Source organism: Halichoerus grypus, chromosome 4 (genome assembly GCF_964656455.1).
Source record: "Halichoerus grypus chromosome 4, mHalGry1.hap1.1, whole genome shotgun sequence".
Lineage (NCBI taxonomy): Eukaryota > Metazoa > Chordata > Mammalia > Carnivora > Phocidae > Halichoerus > Halichoerus grypus.
This window is the reverse complement of record NC_135715.1, coordinates 167,959,258-167,982,681: the sequence shown is the minus strand read 5'-3', so window position 1 is coordinate 167,982,681 and position 23,424 is coordinate 167,959,258. Positions and strand designations below refer to the sequence as shown.

Here is a 23,424-nt window from a genome sequence, read left to right as displayed (position 1 = left end):
ATAGGTGCAATGATACATGTTTTTAATAAGATATAGAAGTGGCATAGAGAGAATACATAACTCTTATTTTAGGGATTAGCAGGTCAGAGAAAACATCAGTAAAAGAGGTGATGCCTCAGTATAATTTTGAAAGATAAATAATAGTTTGCTTGATGAACCAATGGAACTGGAAAAGGGCATTCCTTGAAGGTTTGAAGACATGAAACAACATAATATGTTTTGGGAATGACAAAGTAGAATGGTATTCAAAGGAGTGGAAAGTATGAGTTTTGTAAGGATGGGAGAAGAAGCTAGGAAGGAAAGAATTGTAGAATTTGGTGGTGATGTCTGTAGGAAGGTGGATAGGAGGATAGACATAAAATCTTAGGCTTACCTGTTCTGTCTGTTGGATTTGAGGGAACTCTGTTCAAGAATAATTTCCTGATGGAAGTAGTTATTGTTTCTCATTTTTAACTGTCTTCACTGAAGCCTTTAGTTGTAGTGATTTCCTAGTTCTTTCAGGATCACCAGATAATTTCTCCTCTCTGATCATTTACTTTAAAGGATGTAATATCACAAGCATTTTTAATAGTAGACTTCTCAAAACAAGTCAAGTTTAAAACAATTTGGGAAATTTCCAAGAAAGTGGATTCCTAGTTAAATTGATGACTAAGTTTTATACTTGAATCTACACAGTCTGGTTCGTATTTTATGACTTGTGTGTTCTAAACACTGCGATATACTTTTTAAAACATTTTAAAAAATTTGTATGTTTATATAACATCTGGGGAATAAATTATTTTTAGGAAAGAAATCTCAACTTCCCAGTAATAATTTATATGGCCTTACATTTTTCTTGGTTCAGGCTAGATGTGTACCTGGACCTCTGTTTTCTTAAGAATCACATTATGTTTACTTTATGAAAAATATCATTACAGTATTTCTTTATTTTAGTGGTTTCTCCTTACATTTCTTGGGAATTAATCAAGATGTTTAATTGCTTATTTATGTGCAGTTTAGTTGAACTATTATACTGAAAAGAGAAAATAGCACTTTGCTCTTCTAGCTTCTTGAGTTATTGTTAATTAAAAAATTGAGAAGCGTAGAATGACCTTTCTATTTAACTTATCTTGAAAGTTAAAAAAAAAAATCCTTTCTTCTCAGTTAAATTAGAGATACGGGAAAGGGAAAGAGGTTGAGAGATGTTCTTTTGTAAATATCCTGTTTAAATAAGTGCTAGTTGGTAACACTGGTCAGGAAACACTGAGTCGATCTACACGTTTTGGGTTTTTAAGCTGTCATTTGCTCCTTCTGTGACATATTGGGGTCGTCTAATTTTTGCTAAAATTTTTAGAGAAAAGAAAGCCCATGTTAACAACATTCCTTCCTTGTTCTTCCAGTGCTTTGTCAACACATTACAACTTCGATGTTTCTCCTTTTCTTTGCTTCAGCTTTCACTAAGACAGTATAGCCTCTTGTCACTTTCAGAAAAATATTAAAACAGTTTTTTTTGGTTGAGAAGCTGGCTATCCTATATTAAATGGTTTCTCTTTTAGATTTCTTTTGTTACCTTGTGATAGGGTCTTCTACATTTTAAATTGTAATTTTGTGCATTTAAAATTTTTCATTTAAAATTTGTTTTAAGGTTTGATACTTTTTTAAAAAAGATTTTATTTATTTATTTACCAGAGAGAGAGAGAGTTGTGTGAGCACAAGCAGGGGTGGGGGGGAGTGGCAGGCAGAGGGAGAAGCAGGCTCCCCACTGAGCAAGGAGCCCTTTCTAGGACCCTCGCATCATGACCTGAGCCAAAGGCAGACTCTTAACTGACTGAGCCACCCAGGCGTCTCTCATTTAAAATTTTTTTTAAAAATTAGCTTTGGTGACTTTATATAAATACTGAAGGTGTTGCTGAGGTAATTTATTTTTTTATGCTGTGTCTTCTCTGTGAGGACCCTGGGAGTGGGGTAAGGATTTCTTTAGTGTTATTATCAGGAACAGTTGTCTTCTCTGGAGCAGTTGACTTGCTTTCATCTTATTCTAGAGTTTTCATTTGTCTCAGTTATTGCAACTCATCTTACTAAAAAATTTTCATGTCTTTGTTATTTACCTTGTTTATCTATGAATAGGCTATTCTTTCCTGAGTGTTTTTTTTTAATTCAGCTTTATTCAGGTATGACTGACAAAATTGTAAGATATTTAAGTGTACATCATGGTGACCCAACACACATATATTCTTTTCTTGATTTTTAAGAACTGAAACTGTCTCCGTAGTGTCTTTAAAGGGTTTAATCTTTTTCCCTTTTTACTCTGTTCTTGGCCATTTGTGAGAGTTTAAGGAGAAAAAAAATAGATTATGAACTTGATTATGAATGTCTTCCTGGTTGAATTTTTAAAATATTACTTTTCATTGAACTAACTGTAGCAGGCCCCCTACTTCTAAAAAGATAGTAGTCTAAAGGTTTGAAAATTGACCTTTTGAAATTCAGAATCAGTTTTTCAGTATGTACAAGATTCTTAGTAACGGTTATGAAACCAGGCTGAATTCATAGCAGCCTGGCCCATAAAATAAACTAATCAAACCAAAGGGAATTACAGCTAAATTGATATGATAAAAACTTGTATTTATTTTGCAAGCAGATACTGTTGAAAAATCTAGTGAGATACTTGTACACATTTTGAATGGACATTTCAGGTACTTCCAAGAGCTTTTAAGATTGATGATATTATATCCATCAAGTCTACTTTAACTTTTTAAAAATATTTGTTTATTTGAGAGAGAGAGCATAAGTGGGAGGGGCAGAGGGAGAAGAAGAAAGAGTCTTTAGCAGAGCCGGACATGGGACTCGATCTCACGACCCTGAGATCATGACCTGAGCTGAAACCAAGAGTCGGACGCTTAACCGACTACGCCACCCAGGTGCCCCAAGTCTACTTTAAGTTTTAAAATATCAAATGAAACAAAAATTTTTTAAAAATATATTTCTTTAGATTTCTTGACAGCCATATTTGTGCATTCTAGGAAAATAGTCATTGAGATGGGATCAACAGTTGGATCTCCTTCTTTTTGTAAAAGTTACTAGCACAGTTGTAAGTGAAGGTTAAAAATAATAACAACAACAATAATAACTTTTTTGTTGCTTTTACCACACATCGGTGGTAATATATTACTACAAAATAATAATGTATGTTTGATGCCATACCTGAATATGTTCATGCTAAAGTGATATATTCTCCAAATTATAGTGTAAATTAAAACTACTCATCTAGGGGCGCCTGGGTGGCTCAGTCGTTAAGCATCTGCCTTCGGTTCAGGTCATGATCCTAGGGTCCTGGGATCGAGCCCCGCATCGGGCTCCCTGCTCGGCGAGAAGCCTGCTTCTCCCTCTCCCACTCCTCCTGCTTGTGTTCCCTCTCTCGTTGTCTCGCTCTCTGTCAAATAAATAAATAAAATCTTAAAAAAACAAACAAACTACTCATCTATAACATTATAATTTATAGGCAGTTTCCATCCTGTAAATAGCACTTGTATATGATATAAGCTGGCCCATGCCAGTTTTTAAATTTGTCCCATCTTAAAATACTCTACACTTATATTAATGTTTTAGACTATTTTTCATTACAAGAATATAATATTTTAGCCATATAGGTATTTAATACCTTTCCAACTAGCCTATTAGGAGCTCATTGACATTTTGCAAAATAACCATATATATATACACACACACACATACACATTATACATATGTGAAAATGTATGTTATTCTTTACAGGGGGAAAAGTGGTAGAAGGGGTAGGGAGGGAAAAAAGTTTTACTGTAAGAACTGATAATGAAACTGTTAAGATCATATCTGTGCATTATTTTTCCTCCTTTCTCTTCTGTCTTCATTGCCTTTGAGGGGCATAAGGGTAAGAACAGTTGGAGTGAAGACTGGGGAATATGGGAGAATATTTAGCAAGCCAGTTGTGAGAGAGAGAGAGAGAGAGAGAGAGAGAGTGTGTGTGTGTGTGTGTGTGTGTGTGTGTGTGTGTGTGAATGGTAGGGAGAACAGAGGCAGCTAGATCCCTACTCTTTCCTCTAGTTATTTACATTTGAGAAAATACCCCATCACAGTTGAAAACTTGTGTCTTTATTATTAACTCATCTACCTTGTAACCAACAATTTAACTGGCCTAGAGAATACTTCTTCTCAATAGTGCAGTCCTGCCCATGGTTGCTGGCTGGCAGCAACAGAGCTGGAACTCCTAAGAGTGCTCTGAAAGCAGTTTAGTATAAAGTCAGAATGTTGTTTGGATGTTTGGAAGTTTGGTATTTTAATTTATGAAACTGGGAGTACTCAAATGGAAATGCTAGTGACCAAAATATCTGAAGATTATATAAGGAAGTGTTCTAAATTTCAGTGTGAAATGTTCATATTCTGCATATAAGCCTTTATTTTAAATGTATCATGCTTTTACTGCTAATAATTAAAACCAGTAAGAAGAAAAATAACTGAATATATACAATTTATGACAATATTTTACAAGCCTAACCCATCAGACATAGGTGTTGCTTTAGCTACACATGTTTTAAATCAGCCAATTTTTTACAGTTAGACTCTACTTTCAAGTGTACTTTCTGATTTCCAGGTGATAATAAGAAGCATGGTTTCAAGTGCATTGTAACGTTAAAGTTGATTTAGCAGTCAATTTGTTTTCATTTCAACTCTTTAATTGCTGTTTGCCTAGGGGATAGTGATCCTAGAAGAATGTCAACTTCCAAAAGACATTTTGAAAAAACAAATACAATTTGCTGACCAAGCGGCTTCATTAAATACTACAGGGAATCCCCAGATTCCCCAAGAGAGTCAAGATCCTTTACCAGAACAAGATTTTGAAATGTCACCAAGTAGCCCTACACTTCTTCTTCGCAACATAGAGAAACAGGTAATGTGATGGAAGAGTAAGATGTGAGTGGCATGAAATGACTTTTAATCAGTTTTACACACTATTCAAATAAACCTGTGCGTCTGCTTGGGATATTAGTTATTAAGGTTTGCCATTTGACATTAAATACAATTAAAATATGTAGTATATGATGAGTCTTTCTTATAACATTGATATAATTAAGATTATTTAAATATATAAAATATTGGTACACAGCCATAGGATGATAACTCATTTATACTAGGATTGGAATATCTTTTTTCTAACAAAACTGCTCATCATTGGACTTTTTTTTCATGAGGAAAGAACAGTGATACCATTTAATAGATCTGAATGGTTGTTTGATCAATTTATTGATAGAGATTTTTAGTGAAAGATATCAGAATATCAATTCTTTCATAAAAAGTTCATGTAAATAAATGGCAAATAAGCCCCTAACAAATTATTTTGATTCTAAAGCTTTTCCTGATATTGAAATTCTATTATGGATGACCCCAGAAGTTTAATTACTCTGTCCTCTATCTATCCTTTGAAATCACACCATTTATTTTTAGACTTTGGTGGCTCTTGAACAAACCTGGCTTTCTAAGCGTTTGTTACTTTGTAACCAATCTAAATCTGCTGAAATAGACCTAGTTGGGATCACAGCTGCATGATTGCCTTGTTCCAGTGAGTAAGGTGGATTCGTGCCTGCTCACATCTCATTTTTCTAGATTTTTCTGACATATATTGTGAAATAATTTAGTACTAGGTTACTACTGTTTTATTCCTGGTAAGTCAGAGTATGGTGCAACACCTCTCACCCCGTATCTGTTAAATTTACAGTTGCCTAGAGTTTTTCCTTAGTTGCATAATTGCACAAATGCATAAACAAAATACTTTTATGAATATTTTTAAATTCAGAAAGTTATTTTCTAATTATCTAGTATTAAATTGGAATGCACTTTACCATATAAGTGGTGTTTTAAATAGTGTTGGTTATGTTCCTATTTCCCTCTCTTTTCTCTCTCTTCATCCCATGGGATCACTACCCTTTCAGTTTGGCCCTAATTGTTTCACACTCCAGAATAATGTATTTGTTTGGTCAGTCAGGTCTTCTATTTTCTTTACCTGTAGGTTACTACTTATCCTTTGGAAAGAGATTTTTTATATTTTTTTCTTTCTCCTTGGTAGCAACAATTTGTTTTATTAGACTGGAGTTAACATCAGAACTGGCTAATTTACAGGGACCAGTGCAAAATGAAATTACATAGCTCTTTGTTAAAAACAATTTTGAAGGGATGTCAGTGACAGCAGGGCATTAACCAAGCAAGGGATCCTTCTGAGGGCAGCCCTGTGTGACTGCTCAGGTTGCTCACCATGGAGTTGGCCCTGGGTATTATGTTTATTTTTGGTCCCATTGCTGACAGGAGTGCCAGAGGCTTTGAAAGAGAAGGGAACCAGGAGTGTGAGAACAATGGCAATGGCTCTAGATAGAGGGAGAGTAGAGCAAAAGGATAAGAAAGGGACAGCAGCAATCTCTTGTAGAGGTCATTAGTATATTGCCTATGAACAGGTCATTTGCTCTTGAAACATATGCTAGTAATGTTTTTATAGGCCAGTTAAAAACATTGTTTTCAAATACTTGCTGAAGAGGGTTGAGAATTGTCAGGGATAGCAAGCCTGATACTACACATACTTTTCTTAAGATAACCTGTTGGTATATAACTGTTCACTGATCATAGTGGGCCTTGAATATAGATCAGGTATTGGATGATTTGATTAAATAAATTTTGTTAGAGGAATGTTTTGTTTACCAAACAAAATTTATTTATGTATCTCAAAAGCAGTTAAAGAGTTGGTAGTTAAAATATAAAGGCACTACTGAGTTGTATACTGGTATCAGTTTTAAAAAATAACATTTATAGTATTAATGTATACTTGCATTATTAGGTAATGTATTTTGTTCATAAATTAAAAGGTGACTTTCTTTTAGAACTTTAGGTAATTTAAAATAAATTTCACAGGGCGCCTGGGTGGCTCAGTTGGTTAAGTGACTGCCTTCGGCTCAGGTCATGATCCTGGAGTCCTGGGATCAAGTCCCACATCGGGCTCCCTGCTCAGCAGGGAGTCTGCTTCTCCCTCTGACCCTCCCCCCTCTCATGCTCTCTCTATCTCATTCTCTCTCTCAAATAAATAAATAAAAAATCTTTAAAAAAAAAAATAAATAAAATAAATTTCACATTGGTGTGTTTACATTAAAAACCTTGTTATCCAATAGCTAGTGTTTTAACTTTCAAGTTGATTAGTTTTTGTTTTCAAAGTTTCAACTACGCCTCTCCTAATTTTACTTTTTTCTCATTTTCACTATGAATTTCTTATCCCAAAGATGGACTCAGATATTTGAGATTTTATTGGGCTGGACTGGTTGGTGGCTATGCTGTTCTTCTGGGCCAATTATTCACACATACCTAACCAGTTACCTCAGGGTTTAGAAGGTTTTTAATGATATTTTTGGCAGTGGAACAATGAGAAGAATGTATCAGTGTTTCAGACTGAAAAATATGAGATTCTTTATAAATTTCTTTGTATAAGTGAACTAATGAATGCTTACTAAGTGTATAGAGAATCTATTTGTATTGATTTTGAAAATGAACTTTAATCTAAAAATGAGTTATCATTTTTAAAATAAAGTCATTAGGTATGTATTATTTTTCAAGAAAATAAATGGTGAAAACAGGGTCTTTTTCAAAGACTTTTTGAAGAATTCAAATATTAGATTTACTTCTATCATATTCTTTAGTCTCATTATTTCTAATAGCATGTTATTAGGTTCATACAAATGAAAAATTTTAAGAATAATTATTTCATATACCCCTCTATAATGTAATATCTTTCAATTAATAAAAATGGTGAAATAGTACTACATATTTAAAAAAAATAAAATCATACATTATTAAGTGAGAAAGTCAGGTTTTAGAAAATTGATGTGACATGATTTAGTTAAAAGTGTAGGTGTGTGTGCTTGTGTAGGTGTATGTGTGTATAATGCATTTTGTATACACTCATGCTCACATCTCAAAAAACTTAGTCTAGAGGGATGGATATATACCAAGATATTAACAGTGGTTTTTCTCTGTGTAATATGATTACAGGTGACTTTCTTTTCCTTTTTTAAGCCTTTCAGTCCTTTCCCTTTTTTCTATAATAAACATAGATTGTGTGTGTAATGAAAATAGTTGTCATTCTTTTGTAGAAACATGCTGTTTCCACTGATGTGGCCTATATTTATTATAATTGTTATAGGTTGTTTTGAGAATAATTTGGTAAGTTTAATATTTATTATGTATTACAAATATATTTTGTATATTTAAGTTTGGAATAAGGATCAATGAAAATTTTGAGTCCCTAAACAAACCTGATATTTTTGAGTTAGGAAAAATACTGAGAAACAGTGTGGCATTGGATTCAAGCCTGAATCTGAATCTTAGCTCCATTTCTTACCAACTTTATAATCCTTATTCAAGCTGCTTAATCTTTTTTTGCTTCAATTTCCTTAACTGTAATTGATTTTAATAATAGTAATACCAGTATTTCTAATATTAACTACTTTGCAGGTTGGTTATGAAGATTAGAAATAATCTATGTTTAGTGCTTTGTGTAGTGCCTGGCACATAGTAGTAAATTATAGCTATGATTTTATTATTATTAACTTGGCTGCCTTAAAGAAAATATTATGTACATGCTATTAGCTAAATTCAAATGTTTTAAGAGGATAGGATGAGTAGATAAAGGAACTGTAATGAAAACGGATATAGATAAGGAGGAGTACTTTAAAATGTAGATTTATTTATAATAAGTGGAAAAATTAGTAGTGGTATAAATCATCTTTGTAGGTTAAAATATTTACTAAAATATAAACATTTACTAAAGGTGTGAGACCTAACTCACATTTCTTGCTTAGCAGTAGTAAAAGTTAATTGTTTTTTTGCAGAGTGCACAGTTGACTGAGATCATCAACAGTTTGATTGCCCCTCTCAACTTGTCCCCAACTTCATCACCCCTATCCTCCAAATCCTGTAGCCATAAATGTCTGGCTAATGGCATTTCCAGGAGGTAGGTATCAGTGGGATAGTTTGGCTTCTAAATTTGGCTTTTTAAATTTTACTTTATTTTGCTTTGTTTTATTTATTTATTTATTTGATCTTTTAAGTAGTATAGTTGTTTTTTTCTTCTTAAGCACTATTAGAGTACAATCAATAGGACATGGATACATTTTTAGATATCATCACACTTATATTATTAACATAACTATAAACTTGAGAATGAGGGAGAAAGTTTTCCAGCATGTAAAATGTTTCTGAAAAAGAAAAATAGTGATACCATTTGCTACAGAAGTAATGCTTTTTTTTTTTTTAACATACCTTCCATTTTGTGCATTTTATATTCTTTAGCTCTATACTGCCTTTAATACAGTTTAAGAAAAAAGACCCTAGATATAGTTTGGGCACAGAAGATTGGTAGATATCATCCATAAAATTCAGTTTAAGTTACACTTAATCATTTTGTATCTCAGCTTTTATAAGGTAAAATTTTTCTCTGAATGTAATTAGTAATTACTGTAACCTTTAGCAGTTTATTATATCAGTGAATACACACACACACACCCACACACACACACACACACACACATACATGGGATCCTAATTCGTTTTTTGCGAATAGCTTTTGTGTTCTCTTTCATTTTGTTTGTTTTTCTATTTTAAAGATTCAATTAGAATTAAAGATGCTAATAGAATATTATTTTTCTAAATTTTTTTCAAATAAAATTGTAATGTGGGCTTCTTTAACTACCATAGAGGACTGAGTGTAATTTAGTATTGGGAAGTATTTATATTAATAATTATACAATTTATTGTTAAATTTTGTTTTATATAGCATGAAAGGAAAATTTGTACCATGGCGAAAATTATGCTAAGTAGCCATCACATTCTTCATGAGATTAGTGTATATAAACTGAATCCTATAATAAATATACTGTTATTTGGGTTTTATTTCTAATTTGTTATTTTGAAAATCTAATTTTTAATACTTTCACTGTTTCATTTGTGCTGGGTCATTTATTCATAGTTTTGTCACAGAAGAAGTTCTTCTATTGGTTTTGCTTTACTGTTTGTTGATTTTATATATTCATTCCTTTTATCACTGATGATTCACTTTGAAAGCAAAGATTCTCATGTATTGTATAGGGCAACTCTGATATCTTCATTTAGGAGAACATATGCTAATTAAGAAAGTCATAATTTAAAAAAAAGGAAGTCATAATTACTAGTTGAGCCATTAAACACCATTAAATTGGTGTGGAAACATTGTGATTTGGGTCAAGCCCATTTTAGGTAACATTTCGTTTACCTAACCAGACATTACACTATTACATATATATGTATGTATGTATCTGTGTACATATTTTCATTTTAATGTACTTGCTTATATTTTTGGTTATTCACACAGTATTTATTGCATAACTATTTGCTGTATGTCTTAGTCAAAGTTCTGGGTTACAAAGATGAAGACAAGTCTCTGCTTTTAACTAGCTTGCAGTCTCATAGGTGAAATATAATTATTTAATATATGTAATAATAAAGGAATTGTGTATGGTAATTTAAATATCTGATTTTATTAGCTTTCATAGTTGAAAAGATGCCTCATAAAGATACATGGTTCCAAATGAAAGAGATGTTAACATTGGCTTTATTTACTAACATGAAACTTTTTCAGTTCTGTTTACTAATAGTTCAGAGGTTCTTCTTGAAATCTGCTAGTAATTGCCATCTTTCCTGATGTCAGGTATTTGCTCCTACAAATTAACTGGAAGGTTTATTTTTGAAAGTTTATAACGGGGTTAGGAGGGAAATGAAAAAATTTATAACAGGTTTAAAACCTACTTAAATTCTTTGATAGATTTAAGAAGAGATAAAAATTTGTCCTCCAACCTTTTGAAGTATTCTGATATGTGTTTTAGTTAATTTTATTAATTTTACTAATTATTAATTTATTTTTGGCAGTAATCATTTTTTTCAAAATGCTTCCTATATAAATGAGTTCCTGTTTCAAAAAGCATTTTTTTTTCAAAAAGCATTTTCACATTTGTTGTCAAAATATATTTCTCTTGAAGAAAATATTTTATTTTCTAGCATTTGCTAGAAAATGTAATATAGCTACCTTTCATCAAAGAGAAGGTGAGCAGGGTGCCCGGTTCGGTCGGGCATCCGACTCTTGCTTTTGGCTCAGGTCATGATCCTCAAGGTTGTGAGGTAATGAGATTGAGCCCTGCCTTGGGCTCATTGCTGGGCATGGAGCATGCTTAAGATTCTCTCTCTCTCTCCCTCTGCGCACCGCCCCCCACCAAAAAAAGGTGAGCAAATTTAGAATATTTGGGGTTTTGTTTAAAATGTATAATTTAATAACTGTTTTTAAATGTTTTGTTACCACAAACTGTTCAATACTTTTGGTTTCATTAAAATTTTTGTAAAAATTCTCTTTATAATATATACCATAATATACAAGTCTATTTAACCAGGAACATAGAAACTGGAATATTTTGCAGATAAGAGAGTAATAACTTTGAAGGAAATGTAGAAAATTTTGAGGATTTGTGGTGGTGTGTCAGATGCTAAATGGAGGTCTGAAAAATGTCTCTTGGTTTTGCCAGTTATAAATTGAGACCTTAGCACAAGTAGTGTAGTGGCATGATGGAGAGAGGTAAGAGTGGGCTGATAAGAGAAGTGGAGATGAAGTAGAGAGAAGGAGTCAAGATTACACTTTCAAGGTTACTGACTATAAAGGCTATAATAAAATGGATGTACAAGGTCAAGAAAGGGATTTTTGTTTTTAAAATAGAAGAAATGTAAGTATCTTTATTAAAATGAAGGGAAAGAGCTAGAGATGGTACAGGTAGAAATATATCCTAAAGTTATGAAGAGATTTTATATAAGGAGGAAAAACACTTGTTCCTTTAGAGTGGCATGACAGAGATTAAGATGGGTGTAGATAAAGTTGTTTATAAAGTATTTGTAGCCAAGTTAGGAGTGGGAAAGGAAGCTGTAGGAGTTAGGTAAAGGTTTGGATAGACATCGACCAGTCAAACATTGCCTCTTCCCTTCATTTTCCTTCCCTTCCCTTCCCTCCTCCTTTTTTTGTAACATGAGCAGCCCACCCCTGGAGAATGATGTTTTGTGGTTTCTAAGTTGTTTTCTTTTTTTTTTTTTAACCCCTTAACTATATTGCAGAAAGTGCTTAATTGATATCTGTAAACTAATTAAGAATTTAAAAGTATTCTCTAATTGAACTTTTTGTAAAATAAACAAGCACATAATAGTGAAATTCTGTAAATAGATTATTTTATAGTACTCACACTTGAGAATATTACCATAGATTTTGAAAATTACTTGGAAACACAATTTTATATTATAGTAATAATGAAAAAGTTTTATTTAAAAAATATCTGTATTGAAGGAAGGTGAAATTTATCTATTTATGAGCCTTTTGCTCCTGGGAGTAAAATGTTAAATGAGGCCTAGTTTTATTTCTTATATCTTTGTGTTTTTCCAACATTGTTTTTATTTTTTTCTTCACATGTAATTATAGATGAAGAAAACATCTTTAAGAATCAAAGGTTTTCAAGAGTAAGGGCTTAGTTAATGTTACTCAAACTTGACAGTAAGAAAACACTTTCTGAAGATATCCCTATTAAGCATATAAGTACTATTCATTTTATGTATTTAAGTAAATGTGAAGGTAAGAAAATTAATCATTTGAATAAGAACTTTTAAAATCCTGATAAAATGTACATAATATAGAATTTACCATTTCAACCATTTTTATGTTTAGTGCATTAAGTACATTCACATTGTTGTTCAGCAATCACCATAATCCATCTCCAGAGCTGTTTTCATCTTCCTAAACTGAAACTCCGTACCCATTAAACAATAAGGACCCATTCATTCTTCCTTCTTCCCATTCCTTGGCAACCACCAGTCTACTTTGTGTCTCTATGAATTTGACTACTCTAGGTATCTAGGTATCTCATATAAGCAAAATCATACAGTATTTGTCCTTTTGTGAATGGGTTATTTCACTTAGCATAATGTCATCAAGGCTCATCCATATTATAGCATGTGTCAACATTCCCTTTTTAAGATTGAATAATATTCCATTCTATGTATAGACCACATTTTGTTTATTCATTGATCCCTGTGTGAACATATGAATAGCCACCATTTGGCTATTGTGAATAATGCTGCTTTGAACATGAGTATACAAATACCTGTTTGAATCCTTTTTTTTCCTTTTTGTTTGAGTCCTTGCTTTTAATATTTTGGACATATACCCAGAAGTGGAATTGCTGGATTGAATAAGAGTATTTTATTGTTTATTTTGAAAATAAGAAATTAGTGAATATTAATGATATTTCTAAGCCAAAAGCTAAGAAAAAGCGAGAAACCAGAAAAGTAAGCATAATGCAGCATCTACGTTTGTCTGAGGCCAAATTCTGACAAAATTGAGTTTTGATAGCTTTGGGGGGAAAGAAAGAGAAATCAAAATCAAAATCAAATCAAAAATCAAGTGAAGTTTTAATAGCTTGTGGGGTGAGAAGAAGATAAATCAAAGCTGAAACAAATCAAAACCTTGTCTATGGTAGGGAGATGAAAGGAAATCCTCCTCCATGGGCTACAGTCTTAGAATAAATGTAAATCAGAAGGAAAATTGTTTCCCCTTCCCCACGTAGGGCACCATGGGGAGAGCTGCCTTGGTGCTGAGCAGAGCAGAAACAAAACAAAACCTATCTATCTTTGAGATAGCTTGACCATGGTGGAGACTTTCACATGGATTTTCAGTTCAAATTTGCATTATTGAGTCATCCAAGGAATCCCTAGTTTAAAATGGTTTTGGAATGGGTGATACTACAAGGTAGATGGCAGAGACAAATGTAGCTTCTCTCTGGAGGTAGGCATTGTCTTTCTTAGCTCCGGGAAATTCTCAGGAATAATTTTTCAAGGCAGTGATCAGCACACAGTTAAATATAATCAGATGTGTGAGAGAGCAATAAGAGTAAGGATAAAGAGAAAATAATAGCAAAAAGAGATTACAAAGTTTTCAGATATTAGGATTATCAAACACTGATTATTTTTTAAAAAATAGTGCTTATTTTGATTTTAGAAATAAAAGATGGGCTTGAAAATATCTGCAGGGAAGAAACTATAAAAGTTACATAGCACGTTTGAAAAAGGTCCAAATAAAACTTGTGAAAAATACTGACATTAAAAACTAAGTATTAAGTGAGTTTGGCAATGTTGACACAGTTGAAGAGAGAACATGTACATAGAAGATAGATTAGGAGAAAAATTCCAGATTGTAGGAAAAGAAACAAAACTATGGAAAATAAAGAAGAGTCATTTAAAAATGTGAGAACATATTGAGCAGATCTAATATAAGACTTAATTGGAGACCTGAATGAAGCTAGAAAATGGAACAGAAGCAATATTTGAAGAGAGATTGGCTGAAAAATTACCTGGATTTGATGAAAGACACCAAATTCAGGAAGCCAGATGCAGATTCTTAAGCAGGACAAATAAAAAGACCGCTAGAAACAGGAAATGGCAGGGGCTGCGGGGTTGCTGGGGGAGGGGTGGAACAAAGACAAACGGAACATCTAAAAGCAATAGCAGAGGTAGGGAAGGAGGAAGAGATCACCAGAACAGTTTGACTAACAGCTGACTTCTCAAGAGTAGTAATAAGAACCACAGTACAGTGGAATGGTATCTTGAGTGTGTTGAAAGGAAATAACTACCTAGAAATTCTATACCCAGAGAAAGCATCTTTAAAGTCTGAGTGTGAAACACAAATGTCTTCAGACGAATCAAAACTAAAGAGTAGGTCACTAGTAGACTGTAATTATAATGATAACCATAAAGGGTGGGTTTCAAGCAATGGAAAGTGATGATCCTAGATAAGTAATTTGAGATGCAAGAGGGAACTAAGGACAAATGAAATAGTAAATATAATTATATGGGTATATTTAAACAAATAGTAGTAAAACATGTCTAGTGGGGCTATAAAAAAAAAAAAGTCGATGGCAACAATAGCATACAGGTCAGGAGGAAGGTAAATGGTTTTAAATTGTTCTCAAGTCCTTAAGTTATTCAGGACACTGGTAAAAGTACTGATTGTGATTTAACTTTTTATCGTTCTATGCTAAATATGAAGAGGAGGTCCACATGGTGGGGAGGAGGCTTCATAGGTGCCGATAATATTCCATTTCTTGGCCTGAGTGGTGATTATGGGACAGTGAAGGAGTAGGTGAAGCATTGCTTCATATTTACAAGTTAAATATAAAATAAACATTTTATGTACTTATTTATTGGTATCTTACATTTCACAATCAAAAAGTTCAGAAAAATAGGGTACAAATTACATACTTCAAAAAGGATAAGTAGAAAACACAGTGGCCACCATAGGTTTGAAAAAAAAAAATTAAATGGCATTATTACCCTAAACCTGTGAGCAAAATTTGACTAGTTGCACACTGTTTAAATAATATAGAATATCAAAATTTTAAGATAGGTGAAGGAATATAATATTTGATTTGTTAAAACAAATCTTATTTTAACGTGTTTCTTTAAAATTTGGTGATAAAGAATGATCTAGTTTTTTATTTTAGAGCCCTTTTCCAATTTTAGTATATGTGCTGCCGAAGCGAGTACGGACCCTTGCCCTTTGCTTTATCTGTCAAATCTGTCTTTATCTAGGATATCCTGTCTTTTTCAATGAAAGCATTCATACACGTGGGAAGCAAATGAAGAATGACTAAAGAAAAGGACATACAGCTATAGTGTATTTTTAATTGTCTCCTCTGATCTGAAAAGTACTCTTACATGTACTTGTGAATTTTGAGGTGCATACTTAGCTGACATGTGTAAATTAATACAAATGTCAGACCTAATAACAGTATAATAATAGGAAGTTACAGAATGTAGTTACAGACAAAAGGTACATTTAAAAGTGATAGGAAATTTGGTAATTTACCATGATAAATAATACATATTTACATTATAGTTCTTAAAAGTCATTATGGTGTCTAAATATTTATATTCTCTCTGCTCCAAAAATTTTATCAAGTCTTAACCAACATTCGGCAATTATTCAGTTTCCACTCTTACCCAATTTTTACAATCATACTATCTTAAAAAAGTACATGTTAGCCTATTAAAATATAGTATGCCACAAAACAGATCATTGGCTGAGAGTTAAATGTATTTCTTGCAGTAAACATATCAGATATTCGGAGATAGTATATGATTGTATGAGAAGTAAATAAGACAGTATATACAGAACTCTTGTAACAATGCCTGGCATATAAGAAACAGCCTAATAATGTTAACCACTGATATTTTTATGCAAGGACATACGTATGTTAAAACTATATATTTTAAGTATGTATATTAAAATAGTAGGCATTCTTATTTCTTTCATTTCATGGCATTATACTAGTCATTGATTTAGAACTATTCTTACTTTAAAAAAAAAAGTGCTTCCAAGTGGCCTGAGTTATGATGAGGATTTTAAGGGATGCTTTGGTGGCTCAGTCAGTTAAGCGTCTGCCATCAGCTCAGGTCATGATCCCAGGGTCCTGAGATTGAGTCCTGCACTAGGCTCTTTGCTCAGGAGGGAGCCTGCTTCTCCCTCTGCCTGCCGCTCCCCCTGCTTGTGCTTTCTCTCTCTCTCTGACAAATAAATCAATAAAATCTTAAAAAAAAAAAAATGATAAGGATTTTAAGGCCTGTGTAGGGCCAGCTGTTACTGAACATTCATTATATAGGTACAAGGACTCAGAGGTACCACCTGTTTCTCCATCCTATCTCTTGGGGAGATATAAAGTTGCTGTCCTACCTTTGGTCTGCCTGGTTGGTAAACCCTATAATTAAACCAAGCACTTGAAAATTCAGGGTAAACACAGTGTTGAATTTTATTCTCAAATTACTTAAAACATCCCTCCTCAAAAGACCATCTTGGGACATTTAATCTCCTCCCCCACATTGTAACTTGTATTCATTTTTAATCAATTATAGTGTTTTTTTATGATTTAGTGGTTTTAGGGTAACTTATGGTTATGAGTATAGAGTGTACATTTTTATATATTTTTTGTTTTAGACATTTTGTGACCTTGGGCAAGTCAGTTAATCTCTTCACATCTCTTTATCTTTAAATTTACTGGTACACAAATATTATAAAGTAGTTTCTAGTACTAATATTCTTCAATTAAATGTTTATTTTTGAGGATTCCTTTTTTTTAAACAAGCGAACAATAAAAACAAAGATTTCAAAACAACCTAAAATGTATCTTTTTGTCATATGACTCTTGTGTTTTGCTTTGGATGTATTCATTTTATGTTAGTTCAAATCAAGAGACTTAGTGAATAGAGAAAAATTACTTTATTCAACATGTCTTAGTAACTTTAAAGCATAATCTAGAAGTTATTATGAAATAGGTACTCAAGACAGTAGGAGGAATGAGGATTCTACTCAAGTGCTGGAAACTTTTCATATAAACCAAGAATTGTTTAATAAAATTTATTACATATTGCCTTTCTTGGATGATACTGAAGTTAATTCAATTTTTCTTTGATAACTCAGGCTCATGACTGGCCACATCCTCAGGGACTATGGAGATTAATAGTTGTATATCTGTAAAAGAATTTACTTAATAGTAAATACCTACTGAGTAACCTCAGTGTGCCAGACATTGGATTGGGCAGTGGGAATACATGTTGAACAAAAACACATGTGTTCTCTGTACTCAAGGTGTAGAGTCTGGGTGGGGAAAAATGACTCAACCATATAATCACAGAAATAAATGCATAATTTTAAACCCTGATCAAGTGCTATGAGAAAACTCATAGTTAAGAATATCCCTTTGGGGGGCGCCTGGGTGGTGCATTCAGTTAAGTGTCTGACTTTTGGTTTCGGCTCAGGTTGTGATCTCCAACTCCTGATCTCGGGATCATGAGATCAAGCCCCACGTTGGGCTCTGCAGCTCAGTGCAGAGTTGGCTTGAGACTTTCTCCCTCTCCCTCTGCTCCCGCTCCACTTTCTCTGTCTCTCAAATAAATAAATCTTAAAAAAAAAGAAAGAGGGGTGCCTGGGTGACTCAGGTAATTGAACGTCTAACTCTTGATTTCAGCTCAGGTCATGGTCTCAGGGTCATGGGATTGAGCTTTGTGTAGGGCTCCACGCTCAGCATGGAGTCCGCTTGAGATCCTCTCCCTCTGCTCCTCTCCCTCTCATACATATGCTCGTGCGTGCTCGCTCGCTCTCAATAAAATAAACATAAAAAAAATAATACACCTTTGGGGGCGCCTGGGTGGCTCAGTCTGTTAAGCATCCAACTCTTGATTTCGGCTCAGGTCATGATTTCAGGGTCATGAGATCGAGCCCCATGTCAGGCTCTTCACTGGGCATGGAGGCTGCTTAAGATTCTTTCTCCCTCTCATCCTCCTTCCCCGCCCATCCCCATTTGCGAGCATTCTCTTTCTCTCTCTGTCTAAAAAAAGAAATTTAAAAATATCCCTTTGGAATCAGACAAATCTGAGCTCAATCCCAACTCTGACATTTGGTAGCATTGTATTCTTGGGCAACTTTCTAAATCACAGTTCAAATGAGAACAGTCTGCTTCCTGGATTGTTGTGAGGATCAAATGAAATAACACGTATGATATTATTTTGCTTTGCTTTGTTTTGTTTTGTTTTGTTTTGTTTTTTACTTGTTTTCCTGGAAGAGAATATAAGCTCCATGAGAGCAGGAACTTTTTTAGTCTGACTTATTAACTGCTCTTTTCCTAGCATCTAGATAAGTGAGCGTCACATCGTGGGCATGAATAGATATTTGCTGAATGAATGAAATGTCTTTTAAGATTTCTTGCAGGTAATCAGCATTCCATAAAAAATATTTTGTACTCATTTGTCTTTTCTCCCCCATAGTCAGATTGACATTTTCATTATTGCTCTCATGGCTATGTTCTGCAGTTCTGCTTTGTCTCATCTAATTTAATGATGGACTAGAAGATCAGAAAACCAAAGTGGTAGAAATATTTGTACTATAATAAGAGACATTTTCTAGTAAGAAAAAAGGCCTCTGCTAACAGTAACAGGAGTGAACTTTTGTGTATGAACAGTGAGGTTTTTGGGTTATTTGAAAGGCTTTTGTGATTTCATTCATATTCTGTATACTTGGCATTGCCAGATAAGTAATCTCATAGGTGAAATATTACAGTTCTTCTAATAAAGCGTACTTATTCTAGCTTTATATCACATTATATCATAATTTTTGTGTATAATTAGGTTAGGAGAAATTTAAGTTTTGAATTTTTAAAGGTTGGCCACCTATTCTGTATATTAATTTTTAGAGGAACACATAGAGCTTATTGTTTGATATAATTTCAAAAAATATCTGTCATTTTTATAATATCCTAATGAACTGTTCTCTCACAATGTCTAAAGTAAATTCACCTGGTTAATTATTTTCCAGGCTACCTGTTTGCCCATGTTATTCATTGATTCCCAACCCCCACCTCTTATTTAATGGCAGTATCTCCCAGAAGTTAGAATGGTTTTTTTAGCTTTATTAATCTTAGCAGCAGGGTCTAAGATGAGTCACCAGGAACTGAGCAATTGAAAAAATTGAGTCTTCAAACAAATGAAGCATTATATCTTATAATGATAGAGATATTAATTTTTAGATCTTATATTCTAAAATAAAGATAAAATGTTGTAAATGGATCCTTGCTTATTACCCCATGGGGTATTATCTGCTGAGAAGGTGAATTTCTATTTGAAGTAATATCTAGATTTTTATTATTGTTGTTGTTTCTTTTTGCCTTAATGAGACCCAGAACATGATATAAAATTAAATTCCAATGAATCATTGCCATGCTATTTATTTCCACTAATGGTAATTATCTCTTGAAATGCAACCATTCTTTCTAATTGGGTATCATGATTGAAAAACTGCAGCTAAACTGGCAAACTAATTACATAGAAAGTAATTCTTTCATCCTTAATATCTTCAGTAGTCACTTCTCAGAAGAAAACACTGTTAGCTGCATATTCTAGGCTGAAATTTTCAATATAATTTTGGGTTCATTTGAATGACATTAATTATTATATTAGCTAGATGTGTGACATCAATAAGGAAATAAAATTTCCCAGCTGTGTTTTTAAAGTAATGCCAGTAGGAATTATTTTCTTTTGTAAAAACTTTTCTTTCCCCTTTTTACCTGTAAGTCTAAAACCTAATGTTAGAGGGAATGTTTAAATAAATTGTGATATAAACATGGGATGGAATATCATGTAAGTATTAAAAAAATCATATGGTGATATGCTTATTTGGGAAAGTTAAGTAGAAAAATCAGGGTACCAAAATCATTGTATAATATCATTTCATAGAAAAAAGACTTGAAGGATATAAATCAAAATTTTAATGAGAACTGTATTTGTGATTAGATGATGGATTTTGAAAAAATTTTTTCAACTTTATTTTCAAATTTTCCTTTAAAATGAAAAATAGTAATTATAGTTAGTAAAATAGAAAGTCTCCATTTCAAACTTTCAAACAAATTATGTGAGAAGAACAGCTCAGAGATTATATTGAAGAATCTGAATTGTATCTCCCAAACTATAGATTAGCTAGAAATGTTTGACAAACTTTTATATTTCGATTCTCAGAAAAAAGTAACTGCCATTATTCGCTTCCTAGTGTCTTTGCCTTAATGCTTTAAAAAATATCACTTGAAGAGCACCTGGCTGGCTCAGTTGGTAGAGTATGCGACTCTTGATCTCAGGATTGTGAGTTTGAGCCCCATGTTGGGTGTAGAGATTACTTAAAAACAGAAAGTACCATGTGAGGTTAAGAGCCAAAGATAAAAATAGCAGATAGCACTACAATAGTCTCTTTTTCTCTTTACCTTTTATTATAGAAAACTTTGACATATAGAAAGCATAGTAAAGTGAATTCACATATTCCCAGCTTTTAAGAATTCCCAAGATTTTTGGGGTACCTGGCTGGTTCAGTCAGTAGAGCATACGACTCTTGATCTCTGGGTTGTAAGTTTGAGCCCCACATTGGGTATAGAGATTACTTAAAAATAAAATCTTAAAAAAATAAGTCTCTAATACAAAAAATAAAAAGACTGATTTTCAGATGACATTTTTTGTCTAGAAAAATAGTACAAGCTCATTGTAGGAAAATTGGAAAATTCACAAAATACTAAAAAGAAAGTAGAAATCATATTGCTCAGAGTATATATTTCTTTTCTATCATATTTATACATTTTCATAGTTGAGATTTATTAGAAGCAGTTTTAGATTTTATTTTGATACTATATCAAAGCTTTTTATACTTAAAATATTTCTTTTCCATTTTAATGGCTACATTAAGGTATACCTTATTTTTTTAGAATAGGTATATATCTAATTAGAATACCATATTACATTGTACTTCAACACATTTTCTTATTACAAGAGTTAAAGAGACTTGTATTTTTGACTAAGGGGTATAGTTCTTCTACTTAATACCTAAGATAGGGGAAATGGCCTGGTAAAGGTACGGTTTTCTCTGTACCAGATAATGCCTTTTATCTTGATCCATTGGTCCTTTGAGAGAGTTGTTTTACTTTTGACATTTGGAGGACAAGTAATGCCCATAGTGGGCCATTTTAGTAAGCTTATATTATATAAGCCCTATTTTATTTAATTTCTTTAAAATTGGTTAATGCCATCTAAATGTCATTGAGTTATCTGAGTATGTGATGCATTCATTTCTCCAAACACTATCAAGAGAAAACAAGATAGTAAATTCAACTAGTAGCAGGATATTTGACATCAGGGAAAGTTTGGAGAAGGTTCTTGCTATAGATTGAATTCATCAAAGAACTCCAACTGATGAACAGGAGAGATGAAATAGAGATTACCAATCATGCAAAAACAGTGATTTTTAGGTGTGTATTTTTGTGGATATATTAGTTTCCTAGGGTTGTTGTAACAACCACTGAGTGGCTTAAGATAACAGATACTTACTCTTTCACAGTTCTGTAGGCTAGAATTTAAAAATCAAAGTGTTAGGGCCATGTTCTCTATGAAGGTTCTAGGGAAGAATCAGTTTTTGCCTTTTCCTAGCTTCTGCTGGTTGCTGGCAGTCTTTGGCGTTCCTTGGCTTGTAGCCCAGCTCTCCAGTCTCCACCTCTTTATCCACATGGCATTATTCCCTGGGTGTGTCTCCTCTTTGTCTCTCTGTCTCTTTTTATAAGGACATCGGTGACTGGATTTAGAGTCTTTAATCCTGTATGATCTCATTTTACCTAATTACATCTGCAAAGACTGTATTTCCAAATAACGTCTCATTCTGAGGTTCTTGGTAGATGTAAATTTTGTGAGGGCACTATTCAACCCAGGACAGTGGGTGTGGGTATTTTGTGCGTGAGTGTATGGGGAAACTAGGGGTTGGGGGTGGTGCTATCATAATCTTTCTGAGAATGCACATTCTAATTCTCTTCTCCATTATTGATTTTTACCTTTTGTAAATTTTATTTATTTTTTAAGTAGGCTCCATGCCCAGCGTGGAGCCCAGCGGGGGCTTGAACTCACAACCCTGAGATCGAGACCTGAGTTGATATCAAGAGTGGGACGCTTAACCGACTGAGCCACCCAGGCGCCCCTCTACTTTTTTAAAAGTGTATTTAATATGAGAATGGGTGAATATGGGAGAAATATTGAAAACTACTATTCTTAAACAGTATTTTAAAATTCTATGTTAAATATTCTCTGCTCTTCTTGAGAATAAAAGATAAAAATAATCTCATGAAGTGTTTTTTATGCTTTTATGGTTCTAGCATTCTGAACTCACAACTAGGCCCAAAAGTTTCTTATTTACTAAAAATATTTGAGCACAGCATTATAAGGTTATTATAATATTCCAATTATTCCTATCGTTCTAAGAACATAATTTGGTTTAGGCAGAAGGTTATTAAATACTTGAGTGATTTACTATGAAAAATTCTAGACTATCTTTCACTGGGTTTGTGGAAAAAAAAAAAAGGAAAGAAAAGAAAGATCAAAACTAGACTGTTCTTCCACATCCTCTACCATTAATACTGCCACCAAGAAAACACCAAAAAATTAGCTAATCGATGCCCCCATATACCCATATTTTTAGATTGTTTTATTTATTAATATAAGTGCATAATGTTTGCAGGAATTGATTTTGGTAGTGATTTACTGTAGAATATCTGGTAAAAAATAATTGATTCACTTTTGGGACTTTGGTTCCTATAGTAATCAAAGTATAAGAATATACTGTAAAAAATTCACTTGAAGTTTTCCACTCATACTCTGTAGTAGCAAATTGAATCCTTCTTGTTATCATCCATAAATGTCTTAACTGTCAGGATTTTCTAGGGTTGTAACAGAAAACCAGTGATTTCAGAAAGTCAT

General features: G+C 33.1%; 1 protein-coding gene across 6 annotated transcripts in view; it reads left to right on the top strand.

Annotated features, from left to right (window-relative positions):
- The window catches only part of KANSL1L (KAT8 regulatory NSL complex subunit 1 like), a 146,187-nt gene that overhangs the window by 46,649 nt on the left and 76,114 nt on the right, over positions 1-23,424 (top strand). For all 6 annotated transcript variants that reach the window (XM_078071275.1, XM_078071274.1, XM_036098755.2 and 3 more), the window contains exons 4-5: positions 4,706-4,903; positions 8,877-8,998. In XM_078071275.1, coding sequence (XP_077927401.1) covers positions 4,706-4,903; positions 8,877-8,998 — 320 coding nt within the window. The remainder of the gene's footprint in view (positions 1-4,705; positions 4,904-8,876; positions 8,999-23,424) is intronic.